This window comes from Thermobia domestica, chromosome 6 (assembly GCF_964235325.1).
Source record: "Thermobia domestica chromosome 6, izTheDome1.hap1.1, whole genome shotgun sequence".
Lineage (NCBI taxonomy): Eukaryota > Metazoa > Arthropoda > Insecta > Zygentoma > Lepismatidae > Thermobia > Thermobia domestica.
Genome location: NC_137459.1, coordinates 140,067,574 through 140,086,468, shown reverse-complemented (window position 1 = coordinate 140,086,468; position 18,895 = coordinate 140,067,574). Strand labels below are relative to the sequence as shown.

The following is an 18,895-nucleotide window of genomic DNA, read 5'->3' as shown; positions in this document are numbered from 1 at the left end:
TGTTTACACACCCTGTATATATATATAATTTTTTGCTTGTCAATTCATTCCCTTCACCTTCACCTCTTCATGCCAATGGGTAATGAATGTGAACGTAACCGGCATTGAAAGTCACTATGCATCTCAGGACACTGAAAGCTTGGATTAGAAACTAATATCGGACATTTTTATTACTTTTACATGCTGCCCTCTTATCACCTCTATCCTTTACCCTTTCTCACCACTCATTCAGGTAGTGTAGTAAAGCCCTAAGTTAGACCATGGTCTAGTAATGAAATAAAAGTCGTCAAATTTGGTACAGCATCTAGGAGGAGTTGGTTGCGAAATATCGTTACATTAATGTTCTCATATTTCCAAAATATGTTATGCCTAAGTGTCGGAAGTCTTGTAGAACGACTATGCCCATCCATCCATCTGGCGACAGATATCAGAGTAAAAACGGTAGAAGACATCCGAAAGTTTTTTTTTTTTTTTTCAAAGTTGAATCGCCGTACCAAGAATATGCTTATTTTCCTCAATTAGCAGTGATGATTTCAGTATTGAGGACGTTTAATGATTAAGGACGTTTTAGCATTCAGGTGAGTTATATCGTTGGAAAGGACAATTTTAATGATTAAGGAAAAATATTCGGCTATAATGCTTTATTTGATGTTATGTTAGTCCCAAAATAACGAGCAACCAAAGTTAGTCGCCTCTCAAACATTTAATAATTAGAGCGCTTACGATCCCAGGGGTCCTTGGTTCGATCCCTCGTCAAGTAATTTTGTGGTGGAAAACATCCTGTCCGTGGGTTTTCTTGGGGTACTCCCGTTTCCTTCCACATTGTTTTTCCACCAATTCATTCACTTGCCTTAATCATGTGCCTCTCTTAACCTACATGGCATAATCGTGAGAGGTTAAATTGAAAGAAGAGACGATTGACGACTGTCAAATGACGACGTAAATTGACGATTGTCAAATTTAATTAACGTGATTTATACATATTCGCATATCATCGTGCTATAACATAAACTACATTTGTGCTCGTGATACTACCAATTGTTGCACAATTGATAGTTGCACGCCAGCCTCTAGCCTCACATCTCGAAGAAACTATGTGATACGTGATTCTACACATTGACGTAAAATCTGAATCTTATGAGTTCTCAGAAAAGACAAGAGTTCTTAATCGCTACAATGCAATTCTAGGTAGCGTGTGTTATTATTAGTTTTAATATCCCATCCCTTCTTTCTTCTTGGGAATGTAATATTCTTCCAAGAACATTAAGAGAAAATAGCTGTCTCACGTATATGTGAAAATATTAAATTCAATTGATTTGAGGTTTAGTGTTCAGTTCAGCAGCGAGGTTACATGAAACATAGACCTACAGCTTAACATGGGATCCGAACCACATGAGCTCCCATCCGTGAACTGAATTCAGATATCCCACTCCCAAAACGCGTACTCTAACCATATAGCCATTAAAGAGCTTATATATGAGATTTTAAGATCAGACTATGATTCTTCTTGTTTAGGAGAAATCAAACAGAAGTGGTTCACGGGCCCACGGTGGCCTAGTGGTAGAGAACTAATCTCTGGCATGTATGATCCCAGCTCTTACCTAGTGGGATTTCTGGTGTACGAACACCAAGCTAGTGGAGTTTCTCGGGGCTCTCCAGTAGGGTGCATCGAATTTCCACTTTTTTTGAAATCAGCTTACCCTTAGTGATATTTTTTTGCGAAATGGCCTCCATATAACGTGTAAAAAATTGCAAGTCGATTGGTCAATATCTTTAGGTGCCACCAACGGCCAAAAGTTTTAAAATGTTGTTAAAAATTAAATGTTATTTTAAAAAATGTAAAATATCTAGTTTTATGAAATATGGATATCCTATGTGGTTTTGTTTCTGTAAAAGGTCAATATTTTACGTGAAAAAAAGTCAGCTTGATGAGTCAAGTCATTCAGGTGCCACCTGTGGCTTAAAATATGGACAAATGTGTCCCTACTTTTTCATTTTTTTAAATTAAGTTGCATTGTTTGTGATTCATCTGGATCGTTAATTAGATAAGAAAGGTTTTGTTTTACATCTGCAGCTATTTGCTTATTTCCAAACGTTAATGATGGAAATAACCCAGAACTCACCATGAGGAGATGGCTGTAGTTCGAGTTCCGCCCACCCGTATATACTAATGTTGCATATGATAGTGCAAGTCATATTGTTACTCTTTTACCTCAAACTGTTTTTCTTTTCTTTTTTGTATTACATTCTGGTATGTTTTTTCTTGATTGTAGTGTTGATAGGACAAATCTGTGTCGTGCTTCTTGCCCACATACCGTTGATGCCGCTTCTGTCCCCAACTTCACCATTCTTTCTACCGCGCTAGTGTGAAAGGGTAAGGATGTAATATATTCATTAGCCATTGGAGCCGTCTTTACATTTTCTCTTAGCTTCTGCACGCTGAAGTGTTTTGTCAGTGGTGGCTCCGTCAGCGTCATGTTGACCAATTAATCATATCAACATAGTTTGTCGCTTCTAAGTTGATTTCAGGGATGACGAATTCTCGCACCGGTACGCGATCACCAGATTGAGTCGTTTGTCTTGCTTTTAGGACTCGCCCCCAGCCGAGCTCTCGTACATTAGCATCTTGGTCAGTCAACATTGATAGAAGTAGGTTCTCAGGATGACCGTACCACGCATTTCTACGGACACTGGATCAATTATTTTCCTGTATTTCGCTTCCATGTGGCGAGAAGTCGTGATGAGTTGCCACAAATGACGAGCTTCTTCTGCACACGATGGATTACGGATCACAGCAAACCAGAGTGGCGCGTAGACCATCATGATGTGCTGGACGATGGTTTTAAGTTCATTCGTGGGTTCTTTTGTTCCTACGCACAAACGTAAGACTCTATTTGCAGTAATTACCCACCTAGCTTGATGAATTTTACCAGGCTTCATGTGAGCTAACTCAATGGGCCATTCTCCTGAAGAAACCGCTTGGCAGATATTCAGCACATATTTTTGATCCGTGTTTAATGAATCCTCAGTGAAGTTGAGATCCCAGTCTACTGGAACGGGCTGAAAAATCTGGAGTGACAACTCTTCGCAGATTGGAAGTGCTGATCCTATTGGTCCTTTAAATGTATTTGGTCCAATAGATTTGCCGTCTATAAATTCAATCAAATGTCGAAATGGAAGGTCATTCGTGTGTATGATGATTAATTGGTGATATGATTAATTGGTCAACATGACGTTCACGGAGCCAAAACTGACAAAACACTTCAGTGTGCAGAAGCTAAGAGAAAATGTAAAGACGGCTCCAATGGCTAATGAATATATTACATCCTTACCCTTTCACACTAGCGCGGTAGAAAGAATGGTGAAGTTGGGGACAGAAGCGGCATCAACGGTATGTGGGCAAGAAGCACGACATAGATTTGTCCTATCAACACTACAATCAAGAAAAAAACATACTAGAATGTAATACAAAAAAGAAAAGAAAAACAGTTTGAGGTAAAAGAGTAACAATATGACTTGCACTATCATATGCAACATTAGTATATACGGGTGGGCGGAACTCGAACTACAGCCACCTCCTCATGGTGAGTTCTGGGTTATTTCCATCATTAACGTTTGGAAATAAGCAAATAGCTGCAGATGTAAAACAAAACCTTTCTTATCTAATTAACGATCCAGATGAATCACAAACAATGCAACTTAATTTTAAAAAATGAAGAAGTAGGGACACATTTGTCCATATTTTAAGCCACAGGTGGCACCTGAATGACTTGACTCATCAAGCTGACTTTTTTTTCACGTAAAATATTGACCTTTTACAGAAACAAAACCACATAGGATATCCATATTTCATAAAACTAGGATATTTTACATTTTTAAAAATAACATTTAATTTTTAACATTTTAAAACTTTTGGCCGTTGGTGGCACCTAAAGATATTGACCAATCGACTTGCAATTTTTTAAACGTTATATGGAGGCCATTTCGCAAAAAAAATATCACTAAGGGTAAGCTGATTTCAAAAAAAGTGGAAATTTGATGCACCTTACTCTCCAGTTCCCTCCCACTTTCGTCATTCCAACATTATCTTCTATCTCATCATCACCGTTCCCCTTTGCTTTGGTGCATGATTATGAGACGTCAAACTAGAAAAATTAAAGTTGTTCTCCTTTTACCCCATTTCAACTGAAGCTTATGCAGTTTGCACCCTAATTAAATATGTGTTTTCGTGTTGTGTTTAGCTTCAGAATGAATGTCAAAAAATGTTAAAGTTGAATTAATCAACTCAGCATTGCACTTTTACCTAGCTACTAACAATGGTACAAGCTGAATCAACAACGCAAATGGTTCGATCGGTGCTGGATTACGGACAGTGTTGTACCTTAGAATGTCAGATTAAAGAGCAATTACTTTATCGAGTTCTTTTAAAGGTAAAAAAAGTTAATTATTGCATGGAAATGACAAAAAGAAGAGAGACTGGATATGGAAAAACATTATGTTTTATCTTTCAACAATAGCCTTTAAACATATTGAAATTATATTTTACTATAGAATTTGGTTCATAACGTGTAATGTGCACAAGAAAGTTCATATTTCATTATCTTTGGGATGACCAACAGTTTGTATATTATCACTACGAACATCGAATTATATTTTCAAATGTAAGGCAAGGTGAAGATATCAGGTAGGCAATATAGGCAGTAGCTATTGGGGTTTGATCCTAGGTTTTTGTCTCGATGATACCCTGTAACTATTGACTAGAATAAACTTCTGTACATTTCTTGTGTGATAAATTATATTTTTATTTAAATAAATTAATTTTAAATTAGATCCTTCTGCTTATTGGATGTCCATAAATTTAGGCTTATTTGAGTCGTTCATGCATGTAGTTGCCCACCTAAAGATGCAAAACAGAAATCCAACTTTATCTCTTAATTACATTCAGTTGTTTTCTATACAACAAGTTATTGACTGCCATGAGCGTAAAATCTATATATTCAACGATAGAGTTAAAGTCGGATCTGAAGTTAGTTCTATTTTAATGTAACTGATTATCTTAATTTTGAGTTAGTTCAAATATCGTTTCAGACAATTGAAAAATTGATTTTTTTTTTAGTTTAACGTCCCATGTTTTTTTTTTTTTTTAGTTTATGTCCTTTAGGTTAAAGGATATCAATGACTTATTAAAGAGAATGATTATGAAATTTAAATTCTAGTGTTCTGTCACCGAAAATTTAACCCAGGACTACGAGTACCAAAGGCACACGCTCTAGGGGTTAGGACTCCCAAACAATTTGAATATATACTTATAAGAAGAAAATAAACACCAAATTGAAAATCTGATTTTTTTTTTTTTTTATACAATTCCAGGACTTCCTACACGACTGGAATTAAGTTCCATAGTAGTAGTGATAAAAGTTACGGGTATGAAAAGGAAAGAACTATACTTGAACTAACTCAAAATCTTACAAAACAATTATTATTTTACCTTTCATATACATGCTTATTAAATTTCTAAGAAACTAGGGCGTTTGTTCTTTCGCTCTACTTTTTTTCTCAATCACTATAATTCAATTTTCAGGTACAGTATCAAAGAAACGAATACGTCAGATGGGTTTAGTTCAGAACTAGGAATTGCCAGTACAACTCGAGAAGATAGTGGAAAATATTATTGCTCAGCTTCAAACTTATATGGTAATGATCAGATGACACTGTGGTTATTTATTCAAGGTAAGTTTTTATTGTAAGTTTTGGTTGAGAATTATCTAAGACAGAGTAATAATTTATATTTCATCGTCTTAAAAACATACATTCTGTAAAAGATCCGTCTACTTGATACTGTAACAAGTACAATATCTTATATACAAGAAACATAAGTTAACGTGAATACATGTATGATGAAATTAGAACTATTCAATTATCGTATTCATAATTCCAATTATTGATGTACAGTACAACCCTTCAAATCCGAACCCCGGAAATCCGAAAACCCGACAAATCCGAACACGTTCTCAGGAGAAAAAAAAAATAACTACAGCTGGAAAATGAAAAAATAGATTTAATCACACAAATTTATTTTTTTTTTTTAAGGTTTTAACATTTTTAGACTTAATGCTTATTCTAAATCATTATCTAATTATATTCTTACAAGAAGACAGTTATATGTGACAATCATTTTGGACATGAGTGTACACCCGCCAGTCAAGGTCACTGCCCTTTCGACCACTGGGCCACCCTGTCTAACCTCAGTCGTTGTTTTACCGCCAATTCAGTGACGAAATAAGTACGTAATATTATTTCCCGGGTAATCCGAACAGGCTTCAGCCCCAATTAGTTCGGATTTGAGGGGTTGTACTGTATCTCCTCTCTTCAACTGTCTTATTTCGACTTTCCGATATCAATTTTGCGAATCTAAAAGAATTGAACTCTTAATCTTACGACTGCTCTCCTGCCTTAGTAGTCGTGCTAGCTACGTTGTGTCTGTGGGCTAAAATCTACCTTAGAGCAGAAAACTCAGAGAATGGAAGACCATTAATAAGTTATACAACCAACGACATAATTTCGTGTGTGGTATGCACGTTGTTAAGATACTGGACTGAGCAGAAGTAAAATGTGGCTCAGTTATTTATAAATTCCCTTCCCCCGTCTTGCATATGTGATGTTTGAATTAAAAGTGTGAGGCTTGAAAATCTCATCTTTATGCTCTTCACTGCTTAAGAAGAAATAATTTGGAATAATTATATTTTGCCAATACGATCTCAAACACGAGGTACCCACAACAGAACAATTTTGCCAACTTGCTTCATTGATTCACTGAACAATATTGACACTCTTGAGATGAGTTATGCTCACCGGTTGAAAGGTAGCATTTAATGTTTCGTCTCAAAATGTGATTTACCAAGTTGTACGGTGTAACCCTGGACATTATACGTAGAATTTAAATTGATAAATAACTCCTTTAAACTTCTAAATCAGATCACCATCTCTTACGAACTTGAAGATCTTCCTTCCAGGAACTGATTTTAGTAAAGACAGGTAAAAAAAAAGTAAAAAATGGCAAACGTAAGAATTTTATGAATTATGCATTTTTAGGCAATGAAGAGTAGAAATATACACTAACCTCTCAATTATACATTATATGCACTATAAAACTATGTTGTTTCAGTAGCGAATCATCTGCAACGGATATCTATTATCAGTATATTGATATAACATTAGAAAGAGAACATGCAAATATGATAAAATCCAAAGTTAATAGTCACTCAACTTTATCTAAAGGCGGAAAGAAAAATGCAATAAATGCGAAAAAAAAGTACGCGCAAAATTTTATTCGCATGGGTGTACAGTTGTATAAGAGTTATCAGTGTTATCATTTGCGTCATGCATATTGCGTTACCGAAACAGTTCAGGCCACGGAAGGTGCCCGCTTCAAAGATACAGATAACTGTAGTTGAGGTCCTTGATAGTTTATAGACTGTGTAGTTTCACAGCCCTAAATGTAAAACTGCGACTATAACAAAGTCTAATTCGGGAACTTTTACTTTACGAGTCCAAGCTGGGCCAGAACGCCGCAGAAGAAAACCGATGCGTCAAACCATAGAGGAAAATCCCGCAATTAGCATTCACATATTAACAAGAAAGCGACCACTTCGAAAGCATCTGTAGCTGCTGAATTGTTTTCAACAAATGTTCCCATCTCAAATACAGACACGAGGGATTGTTTGCAATAACCTACTGGGAAATTTGCATGATCTATTTTTTTCTGAATAGTAGTAACATGCGAAAAATAGTAGATATTTTTTAGAAATTCGAACGTGCATAAGCAGTGGTTAGAAAATTGCTAAGCGCCAGAGCCTGTGGCCGAACACGGGCGTTAGAACAAAATATGATATTCTGTATCTGTTGGAATTATGAACAGATGACTCACTACAAATTCGTTGTGGACGTTCAAGCCATCTTTGCCAACCTATATCCCGAACAGTTGGAGCAGGTGTATGTCATTCTCTACCTATAATATCTTGCACTGATGAAGAAAAAAACGAAACCTTCTGCAGCAAGACAACGCAAAACCTCATACGTTGCTAATCACACTGACTAATACTAAGGCAGCTGAGGAAATTAAACTGATACCACTCCAAGCATACGGTGCATACGATTCCCGGTGGGAGTTGATGTGGTTCGAATACAACGTTAAACTGTACGTTCACGTCTCATTTAGCCTTGCTACTGAAAGAGACGCTAAACTGAAATTAAATTAAAATCAAATTAAACTTTCTGAATGATTTATTGCGGCTCTATTATATTATACTCACCGGTGGCGTAACTAGTTTTACTGTGTCCTGGATCAACTGATCATCGCTTTACTCATACCCGCCCCCGGCCCCACGCATTTCAAATGCTACATTATATATATATATACTAACAGTATACGAAGTTATTTTTATTAAGAAACCTAAAGCTTTTACTTATTTTTTTTCCTAAGTTACCAGGAAAAAGATAATGGTGTCCCAAAAGTAGGTATACACCCCTCATTGATCAAGTATAACATTCTAGTTTATGTATTTATTTGCTTCGACTTTTCCGGGCTTAAGTTATAAGTAAAAAGACGTTAAGGAAAAAAAGAAACTTTGTAAGTCTACCTGTTTGATAACAATAAGAAATTATATAAAATATAGGACGGGACTGTGTACCTACTTTTGGGCCACCCGATATATAATCTGAATCAAATTTGTCTGAAGGTACATATATTTTTTTTTTCATTTTATATCCTCTCCTAATCCCATCCTAACTATATATAAAACTACATGAGCTGACATAAATTATTGAGCACTTCCTGTAGGGCTTTCCGGAACTAACCCGCAGGAAAATTGTCAAAAGTGAATATTTTTAATTTTTAGGGGTTCTAAAGAGGGGATGAAGAATTTACTTATGTTATTTAAATGGGTCTTTTTTGGACCTATAATCTCATGTTTTAGGTACTTAGAATTGGTATAAAAACTTGAAATTCAGTATGCTTGTACAGTTTCGTTAGTGTTACCTAAGCGAATCATCAGAAATAAAAATTTCCAACCGAAGAATGGTTTTATGGGGAACTGAAAAATCTTTCCCATGTTATTTATATGGGACGTCTTCTACACCCCAAAATGTTTAGGCACTTCCCGAAGGATTAGAATGATGAAATTTGGCATGATTGTAGCCTTCCAGGACTAACAGGAAAATTGCCAAAAGTTAATATCTAATTTTTTAGGCGTCTAAAGGAGGATGAAGAAATTCCCATGCTATTTAAATGGGCGTTTTCTTGGGATACATTTTCTTTTTTTAGATAGTTGAAATAGGAAAAGAAACGATAGAATTGTGGGTTCAAGAGGTGCAAGGCCGTAGGCCGAGCAAAGACAGTGTGTAGGGGCGAAGCCTCCGAATGGGCAGATTCAGGAAATATGAAGAGCAAGTTCACAAAATTCACTGTTGACGCAAAGGCCGATAGATAAGAAATACAAGGCCGTAGGCCGAGCAGACTCGGAGGTCTGGGGTCGGAGCCCCCAGCTAGCCAAAGGCTGTTCTATATTATAAAATTGAAACTGATTATGTTTGTGACTCTTAATCTCTTGAACCGCTCGACCGATCTCGATCAAATTTTCAATGTAGATGAGGTTCGGAACTGGCATGATTTCTATCATTTCACTTTGACGGAGCAGCGTAGGAGAGGAGGGAGAAGGGGAGATATACAAAAATCTACAAATATAAAAAAAAAGTAACTATGTTCATTAATTAATAACTTTTGAACCACCCGATCGATGTCAATGAAATTTTCAACATATATGAAGTTCAAATCTGAGAAGTTTTTTTTATCAATTCATTTTGATAGTAGATCTTAGGGGAGGGGGAGGGGAAATATATAAAAATGAATAAAACTTAATAACTCTTGAACCACCCGACCGATCTCGATCAAACTTTCAATATAGATAAGGTTCGGTCCTGAGATGTTTTCTTCATTTCACTTTTACAGTAGAACGAAGGGGAGGGGGAGGAGAGATATATGTCAAAAAAGTAAAAATAAAAGTGACTGTCTTTGTGTCTTCATCGCGTTTAAACCAGCCGACCGATCTTAACCAAATTGTCAACATAGATGAGGTTCAGACTTGAGGTGGTTTTTATCATATCACTTTGACGGTAGAACTTAAGGCTGGGGAGGAGAGGGGAGAAATCTATATAAATAAATAACACTTAATAACTCTTGAATCACCAGACCGATCTCGATCAAACTTTCAACATAGGTACGGTTCGGTCCTCGGATGTTTTCGTCATTTCACTTTTATGGTGCAAAATTGGGTAGGAAGAGGGGGGAGATTTATGTTAAAGAATAAAAATAAAAGTGACTGTCTTTGTGACTTCATCATGCTTTAACCACAGGACCGATCTTAATCAGATTTTCAACATGCATGAAGTTCGGGCCTGGGGTGGCTTGTATCATATCAATTTCACGGTAGAACTTAGGGTTGGGGGTACAGATATATATAAGAAATAAAACTTAATAACTCTTGAACCACCCAACCGATCTCGACCAAATTTTCAACATAGATGACATTCGGGCTTAGGATAATTTTTGTCGTTTAACTTTGACGGTGCAACGTAGGAGAGGGGTACAAATAAAAATGAAAGTAACTGTCTATGTGACTTCACTCTTGAACCACCGGACCGATCTCGATCAAATTTTCAACCTAGATGAAGTTTAAACCTAAGTTTGTATTTGTCACATCACTTTGACGATGCAACTTAAAGGAAGAGAATGACATTTACAAATGATGGAAAATGACCGATATTAATGTCTAATCTATAGTTTTTGAGGTCGCTGAGATGAACAATGACACTTCCGATGCCGTGCTCCACAACATGGGGATGAGGATATATAAAAATCATCGAAAATGACCGATACCAGAGAGCGTTTTGGTAATAGTAAAAAGTGATTGACTAAGGGTAGATGTTACTATTTTTTTCTTAACTTAACCCAGCGAAGCGGATAATTTATGCTAGTTCTTAATATAAGTATGGAGTACAGGATAGTTTTATAAGCCTCAACTAGATTTCAAACAGGCCGAACTTTCGTTTTATTCCCGAATGGGGTTGGAACCCGGGAGGAGGCGCGGCGCGCTGATTGGAATGACTCATTATGCAAAACTTTCGCTAGGCAGCTAGCTAGACAAACATTGCAGTGACGATTGTCCGGGTATCGCCCAGTGGGGATCCAGAAAGGGGGCTCGGGGCTTGCACGCCCTTCCATGAGGAGTAAAATATATAAATTAGTCCCTAATGAAGCACTTGTTCAAAGGCTGTGGAAAAATGTTTTAAAATTTCTCTCAAAAGGAAGATTCTGAGTGAGTTCTCCACTTATTGCAGACTAGCAGCGTTCACCCCGCTTCGCTGGGGTCACCCCGGAACGCAATAAACCTTGTTAATTAGATAATTTTTACTTTTTCAGTAAATGTTAACATTATATCGCCTGTCATTTATGTTAACCCGCCGAGTGACATGGTCATGCGGGTTGCATATAAATACGTTTATTTTTACCTATGATGAATTAACAAAGGATTTGTACGTTATGGACACTTGAATGGTCAATTATCTCAAGACACTGGTAATTAAAAATTAAAGTGATATGATAAAAACCATCTAGGGTCCAAATCCTAATAACCCCCCAAAAATGAAAGAAATTGGTTCAGCCGTATTAGCGTGATGAGGGAACAAAGGATTTGTGCGTTCTCTTTTATATATAAGATGATGCATGCGTTTCCAGTTCATGGTAATCTTGGATTCTCTCGTGTTGAACAGCATGGCTTTCCTAAATGCCGTCCCCAGAAGAGCGGAGATAAATACGTATTATGAAGTACTGCAGTCCACATTTTTAGTTAGCGAACCAAATATCTAAAAATGTCTTAAGTTCATTTTTCAGACGTGAGCCTCCTCTCAAAAATTCCTGGATCCGCCCCCGGTATCGGCTGTTGCAAATTAGCTGCTAATAGCCATAGCGTACTTTTTGAAATGTTTTCAAATGTTCATTACATAAGGAACAGTTTTTCGTATATTTGTTTCGCCCTTGCGCCTTTTTACTGTGCGCCCTTGAGCAACTGCTCCACTCGCTCAATTGTAGTTACGCCACTGATACTCACATATAATCTAACATACTAACTTCAGGTTTTATAAGTATTTAGGCTCATAACAAGAAAAGCAACGTTGACCGGACTTTCCTGTGGCCATAGTTCGGCTCATCTGATTTATACTTTACTCAGTGGTGGCTCCGGAGCTCTACAAGAGGGAAGTCATATTGGCAGTAGTGGCGAAATCGACTTCGTCCTCCATTTCCTTCAGCTTTGGGACCTACAGTGAATTTTCACTTTAAATATATTATTTTGTTAAACTGCTGAGCACATTTCTTCAGTTCGAATCGATCTGTAAAACTCATTCGGCTACTTATCCACCAATATATGCACTTATTAACTGCTCAGTGGCGCGAGAGTTTAAATCGTTGTTTGACCGTACAGAAGGAAGGGTACTTAAGTTTTATATATTTTACTTAAAAACATCTCCCAAAACATACTCTTTAAGATCTAAAAAAAAAAAAAAAAAAAAAAAACTCAGACCCGCATACGTTAAATAACTTAGAAGTGATGCCGTTTCAAACCTGGCACAATCAAAGTTACTATGACCTGGTGATGTCGGAAATATGCGAAGAATGGTAGGTTACTACCACGTAGGTAGTTCGGTATTGAAGTGTGAACAGTGTAAATTGAAACGGATGCAAAGAATTATGTAATGGTGAAATGTTAACTAGCTTCATTTCTTGTTAGATTTAATTAAAATATAAACTTTTTTTTTTCAGTGAGAACTGAAAATATATATTCTCTTTCAGAGCCTCCTAATTTTCCAAGAAATTTACATGTAATGGAAAAGGGAAGTCGGTTTGTGAAGCTTGGCTGGATCTTGAGTCAAGATGGAAATAGCCCAATAACTAAATATACAGTAGAGTACAAAGTAATAGCTGGTAAGTTTCACATTTTAAATGTATGCATAATTTAATTTTCTTATTCTTTCTAAACGGATTGTATATTTCATTTGCCTTTTAACTTTGATTCACATACTTGGAATTGATGTCTTACTTTGATATAGTAAAATTTCCGCCTTGCCTCGCAGGATTTAGAATACAATCACTCTTGCTTAAATTGACAAATCATACTTGTAGTTACTATGTTGTTACAAAATTGTTCTTAATGTAAACAAGTATTGAATTTGATTAAAGCGCATGGAATTGGATATTATATTTTGAACGAAGTCACCAAGATCATATAATGAAGATCAAATCTCAGTTTACTCTTAACTCAACAAATCGAACATTGAAGTAGATAATCTAAGAGATATCTTACTTACTATAAATCCTGAACCATGGAAACTAAAGTAAGATGATTTTAAAATTCCTGAATATGTTAGCATATTAACTAACTTAGAAGCTAGTTTGAAATTTATTGAATTTTATTTGAGTTCCAGACACACTTTTCTTTCTCACTTAGAAAGAACAAAAATGATAATTCCATCTGTCTGATAAACTTGTGGATGGCTGTGCAGGTTAAATATATTTCTGAAGTAACGCCTTGTCTACGTGAATATAAAAGAGCAGCAGATGATGATACTTCTTCAGAAATAAGATTTGTTATATTATTTAAGAATGAAAAACTGTCTTTCATATCTTTGTATCCTTTCCAACATTTTCCAACTCGCCAACCAAGTTGTCAAACATCACGAAGGAAGCACACACTCGAAATTCCTCCTTTGGATCACGTTTTGCCTCGTTATGGAAATTGATATAATGATAAATCATTATTTTTTCCTTCTTTGTCGGGTTGTCACAAAGTTTGGAGTGGCGCTGTAGGCATCTGGAGTGGCACAGTGATGTCATCTGTGTATAAAGCGGAAGATACGTGTAGTGTGTGCAGGGATGAATTCAGGGGGTAGCCCGGGAGGGAATCTCCCCCCGAATAAAATTTATTCCCCCCGGAGAAAATTCTAAAATTTCAGTCACAAAATGTAGAAATTACTTCAACCAATTATTTGCTTTTCTGTCCGTGCACATGCAGATGAAATCCGATCTCTCAATATACATATAAATGACGCAGACCGATTCTATATAAATATTAAACATGTAACATCTAAGATAGAATACCAAATAGTCAATAAAACCTGTATTTCTTAACGCTATGACCGAGTTTGGCAGAATATGAAATTGTCAACTGTTGAAGAAAGGTTTATATTTTAGTAGGTACTATACTCTTTCCATATATTTTATATTAGTTAGTAGGTAGCACTAGCACAGGTTGAGATAGGAAAGGAAAGATAGGGAAGATCTTTCGAAGATCATTCCATATCTCTTATGTCAGCAGACTTCAGTTCCTCAAAATGTACAGTTCGTGCATTATTTGAAATAGAGCGCCTAAATCCCATTTCTCGCATCGGAAGTAACAGACGTAAATGTGTTTGACGATTGTTAATGTAAACACATCTTTCTTTAACTAAAAATAAGTCAGTTAAAAGGTGAGATTCAGAGGGATCAGGGAGGAGCAGTTATACCTCCTGGGTTAGAGATTTATATAGAATTTATCAATATAATAGTATATATAAGTGAAAGATTGCTATTGAAGGTTACGAAGATCCTGCTCACTGCCGTGCCATAGGGGAGGGGCAAGCAGAGCGACGGCCCCGGGCGCCGAAGTAAGGGGAGCAAAATTCGGGAGGGAAAAAGAAAAGAAGGAAATAAAAAAGAGAGGAATGAAACACATGTGCACATATATAAAATGAAAGGAAAACAGTAATAAAAAGTGCTCGAAATCAAGGAAAAGTAGGGTTTACTTTTTAAAATTTTCTCATCTTTCGCGGCTGGTCTGTCGACCTCACTCATATGTGCGGGGGTGCCGTCGTATACTCTCGCCCCAAGGGCTGATTTTCCACGACACAGCACTAATCTACTGAAGATTTCGTTAACTAAACTGATGTGTATGCAGTGAAGAAACCAAGGCTAATATGCTCGATTTAGAATTAGAAGTGTGAGAAAGAATGATAACTTGTTGTTAAGATATTCCTATGTATGTTTGTTTTAGGCCAAAAAATATGTGAGTTAATTTAAATCTTTTTTAAAAACTTCTACAATAGTAACAAACAGTAACTACTGAATATAGGAAATAATAATAAAAATATCTACTGTAAATAGCAGCTAAAGTTTAGTCTAAAATATTTTTTGTCAGTCTATTTAATGTTGTAGATAAAATTAAACGATTGTTTTTTGTTTTTTTTAATATAATCTCGCATTGAATATTTATCAGCAATTAGTTTCAATATTAGGTAAGATGTACATGTGAATGGAATTGTTTAAATATACTGCTTTCTTGCAAAAATACAGAAAAACAACCCTCCCCCCGAGGAGTTCACATTCCCCCCCGGGTGAAAATGTCTGAATTCAACACTGAGTGTGTGTGTTTGACTGTTCATGACATACGTTGATATTGTACTGAGTTCTGTTGGAGTGGAGCGTTTTCGAAAATCGTGTAGCAGTAATTACACTACACAAGGTCGGGAAGGCAGCAGGTGAGATTTTCAACATCTTGAAACCCCTACAAATCAGCAAGAGATTCGTGTATCGCTCCATACAGTGATACACAGAGACTGGAACGGCAGCTGATCGCGCAAAGAGTGGCAGACCACGAACGGTACGAACCCCGCATGTCCAGAAAGCAGTCGCAGCAATAACTCGAAGAAATCCTGATCGAACACAAAGTGTTATAGCTGCTGAGCTGAACTTCAGCTGAAATTCCATGTCTCGTGTGCTCAGGAGTGACCTACATCTACGGGCGTATAAGAGGTGGACTGGTCACTTTCTGACCCAGATATTAATGTCGCAGAAGGTCCTTAAATCAAAGAGACTGTTGCGGCGTTACGTCAACAATCTGCACAAAAAGATTATGTTCACTGACGAAAAGGTGTTCACAATTGAGCAGGCCTACAACGCCCAAAATGACCGTGTGTATGCCACGTCATCTACTGCAGCTGCTGAGGTAGCATCAAGGTTCAGGGGGCACATCATCCTGCCTCGGTGATGGTTTGGTGGTGAGTGAGCTACTCAGGCACAACCCAGCTGCATTTTTGCGTAAAAGGTGTTAAAATATCTGCCAAGGTGTACCAGGACACAGTGCTAACACCTATAGTGAAACCACTGTCCGCTACTTTGTTCCCTGGATAAAGGTGGACCTTCCAGTAGGATTCCGCTCCAGGCCACAAACCGAAAACAACCGAGGTGTGGCTGGCACGGAACGTCCCCGACTTCATTTCTACCGCTGATTGGCCTTCTAGCAGCCCTGACCTTAACCCGTTGGACTACAAACTTTGGGCAGTTTTTCAGGCAAGGGTATGCCATAAATGGCATCCATCTGTCGACAGTCTGAAACAATCCTTGACCCGAGCTGTGAACAATTTTCCCATGAACGTGGTGCGTAATGCCATTGACCAGTGGCCGGACAGACTTCATCAAGGCCAAGAGGGGACATTTCGAAAAATGATTAGTGCGTCAGGTGTACAACATATCAATGTAAAACATGGCCAAAACAAATTGCCTTGGTGTTAATACTCTCTGTGTTATTCACATTCAAACTTGTGACAGTATTTATGATATAACTAGTTAATGATAAATCATTATTTTTTCCTTCTTTGTTGGGTTTTAATAGACTCGCATGCAGTGGGGTTTTATTTTCCATGGCAATAGCTTCTACATAATTATACATGTTATGAACTTCAAACACATTCATATGCAGTGCACCATACAGCTCCAGTATTAACTGCTAGTAAATCTCTGCTTACAGATTCGCATCTTTCTAAAACTGCCTCCCAAACTAGCCAATATATCAGTTTAAAGTTTGTCTAGTCAAATTTAACAAACTCCTAGCTCCAGTCCTAGTCACTTTTCATTGTACATTCTTCAATGCTAAATAGTGTTTCTAGTATTTGATCTTAGGTGTTATTTGAGTCGTAACGCATATCATTTCGAGCTGACCACATTATTTGTGCAAGCCTTTTCATCGAAACATTTCTCGGGATAGTTAAATGTGTTAGCAATACTTCCCAGATATATAGGAAAGCAATAAAAAACAGTGCCTGAACTAATTTTAAAAAATCGCATGATTGTTTGCAACATCATCTACATGATATATCTCCAAATTTAATGTGCCGAACAAGGGACATAAAGTGTGTACAGCAGAGATGGAGTGGGCCAGTGGGTCGGTGGGTCAGTGGGTCAAGTGGGTCAAGTTTTCTGAGTGGGTCATGGGTCAACAGCATGTGACCCACCACCCACCGTGACCCACTTGCGACCCACCACCCATCATGTCCCACTGCGACCCACCGACTCAGTCTGATCTACCGACCCACTCTGCTCACTGCATTGTAGACAGTATCTTCTGAAGACTGGTAAATTTGTCTTCGTTTTACTTTCAAGACCTTCATTTCCCTTCCTTTTCCATATGTTTCTGTTTTCTTACCTGAGGTAAGTATATCTAACCAAGTCAAAAAAGAACTTCAGGATCTTTTGGATATTGATATTTGTAATTGTAATACTAGCAATAGGGCTTATACTACTACTTGGCTTTCGAGACCTGTGAGTTTTTACGGGAGCTAACTACTAGAAAAAAAATACATTTTTGAATCACTGTAATATATAAATTATTATATAAAAATTGAATATAACTATGTGTGCCTGATCATCACGATCAAATTGCAAAGTCAAATGAAATTACTTTTGGTATATAGTTAAGCGTTAATCCAAACTGGGATAATATATTGCTTTCATTATAATACATAATATCCTAAGGAGGTAGTGAGGATTCGAATTTTTGCGGAAAAAAAGTAAGTATCTCACAAGCCGTTAAACTTACGAAGATGAAAATCAGTGTATTAACTCTTTATTGAAAATAAACAGAATGTGTCCTAGCATTTTTTTAAATTCTCCTTTATGGAGGGGGGCACTTTCTATATATGGAAAATTTGTAGTGAGTTGGTTTGTAAAATGATCGAAAACAATCGATATTAGTTAAGAAAAAAATGGAAACAAAAAATACAGAGCTTTGCTTCATATATCCATTGCTTTCTACTATAATAATTGCTGAAGCTTATGTTTATTATATGGAGCGCTTACAGCACAGGGCAATCAACCCATAAAGTTGTGAGAAAAATAGACATAAAATTGTACTGTAAGCTTAATTACACGGAAATTTTATAGTTTAGATTGTACACATAATTATATGGAAAACTTTACTCTTTTTCCCCTTTACGTTGGTCTACTTACCTTGATTTGGGACTTTCAAATTTCATCCTTTTTTCCACTGAAAAGTATCCATAATTCATCAAGGAAATAATTATACTATGACAATTTAATTGAAATTCATCGTAATTTGGCCCATGGCACACAGCAGTGTGGTAATTGAATGGGAAGAAAGAGGGAAATTCCCATTCACCTCTGAATACTTTCCAGGAACCTCGTCCCCTTTCGTTTTCTAGAGGGGAAAACTTAATAATGGCATCAAACGTTCATGTGTAATTACAAAAATTAAATTTATAAACAAATAAGAAATCACCAGTTTATCAGGCTTTAATTGATAATTTATGCACAAGATTCCCTATCCAAAGTGTGGTAGATAAAGTTTATGTTCTCCATGAGTCGACATTGCCAACTGACATGGTCGATATGGAAAATGTGTTGTATGGTGATAGAGAGGTGATACTTCTTACTGAGTATTTCAAAACTGACCGAGAAAAATCGTTATCAGACTTCACTCTAACAAGCAGATTGTCGATGAGTTGAGTTGAGTTG

General features: G+C 36.8%; 1 protein-coding gene across 2 annotated transcripts in view; it reads left to right on the top strand.

Annotated features, from left to right (window-relative positions):
• The window catches only part of LOC145688242 (cell adhesion molecule Dscam2-like), an 802,178-nt gene that overhangs the window by 693,903 nt on the left and 89,380 nt on the right, over nucleotides 1-18,895 (top strand). For both annotated transcript variants that reach the window (XM_081762176.1, XM_081762175.1), the window contains exons 14-15: nucleotides 5,582-5,730; nucleotides 12,905-13,036. In XM_081762176.1, coding sequence (XP_081618302.1) covers nucleotides 5,582-5,730; nucleotides 12,905-13,036 — 281 coding nt within the window. The remainder of the gene's footprint in view (nucleotides 1-5,581; nucleotides 5,731-12,904; nucleotides 13,037-18,895) is intronic.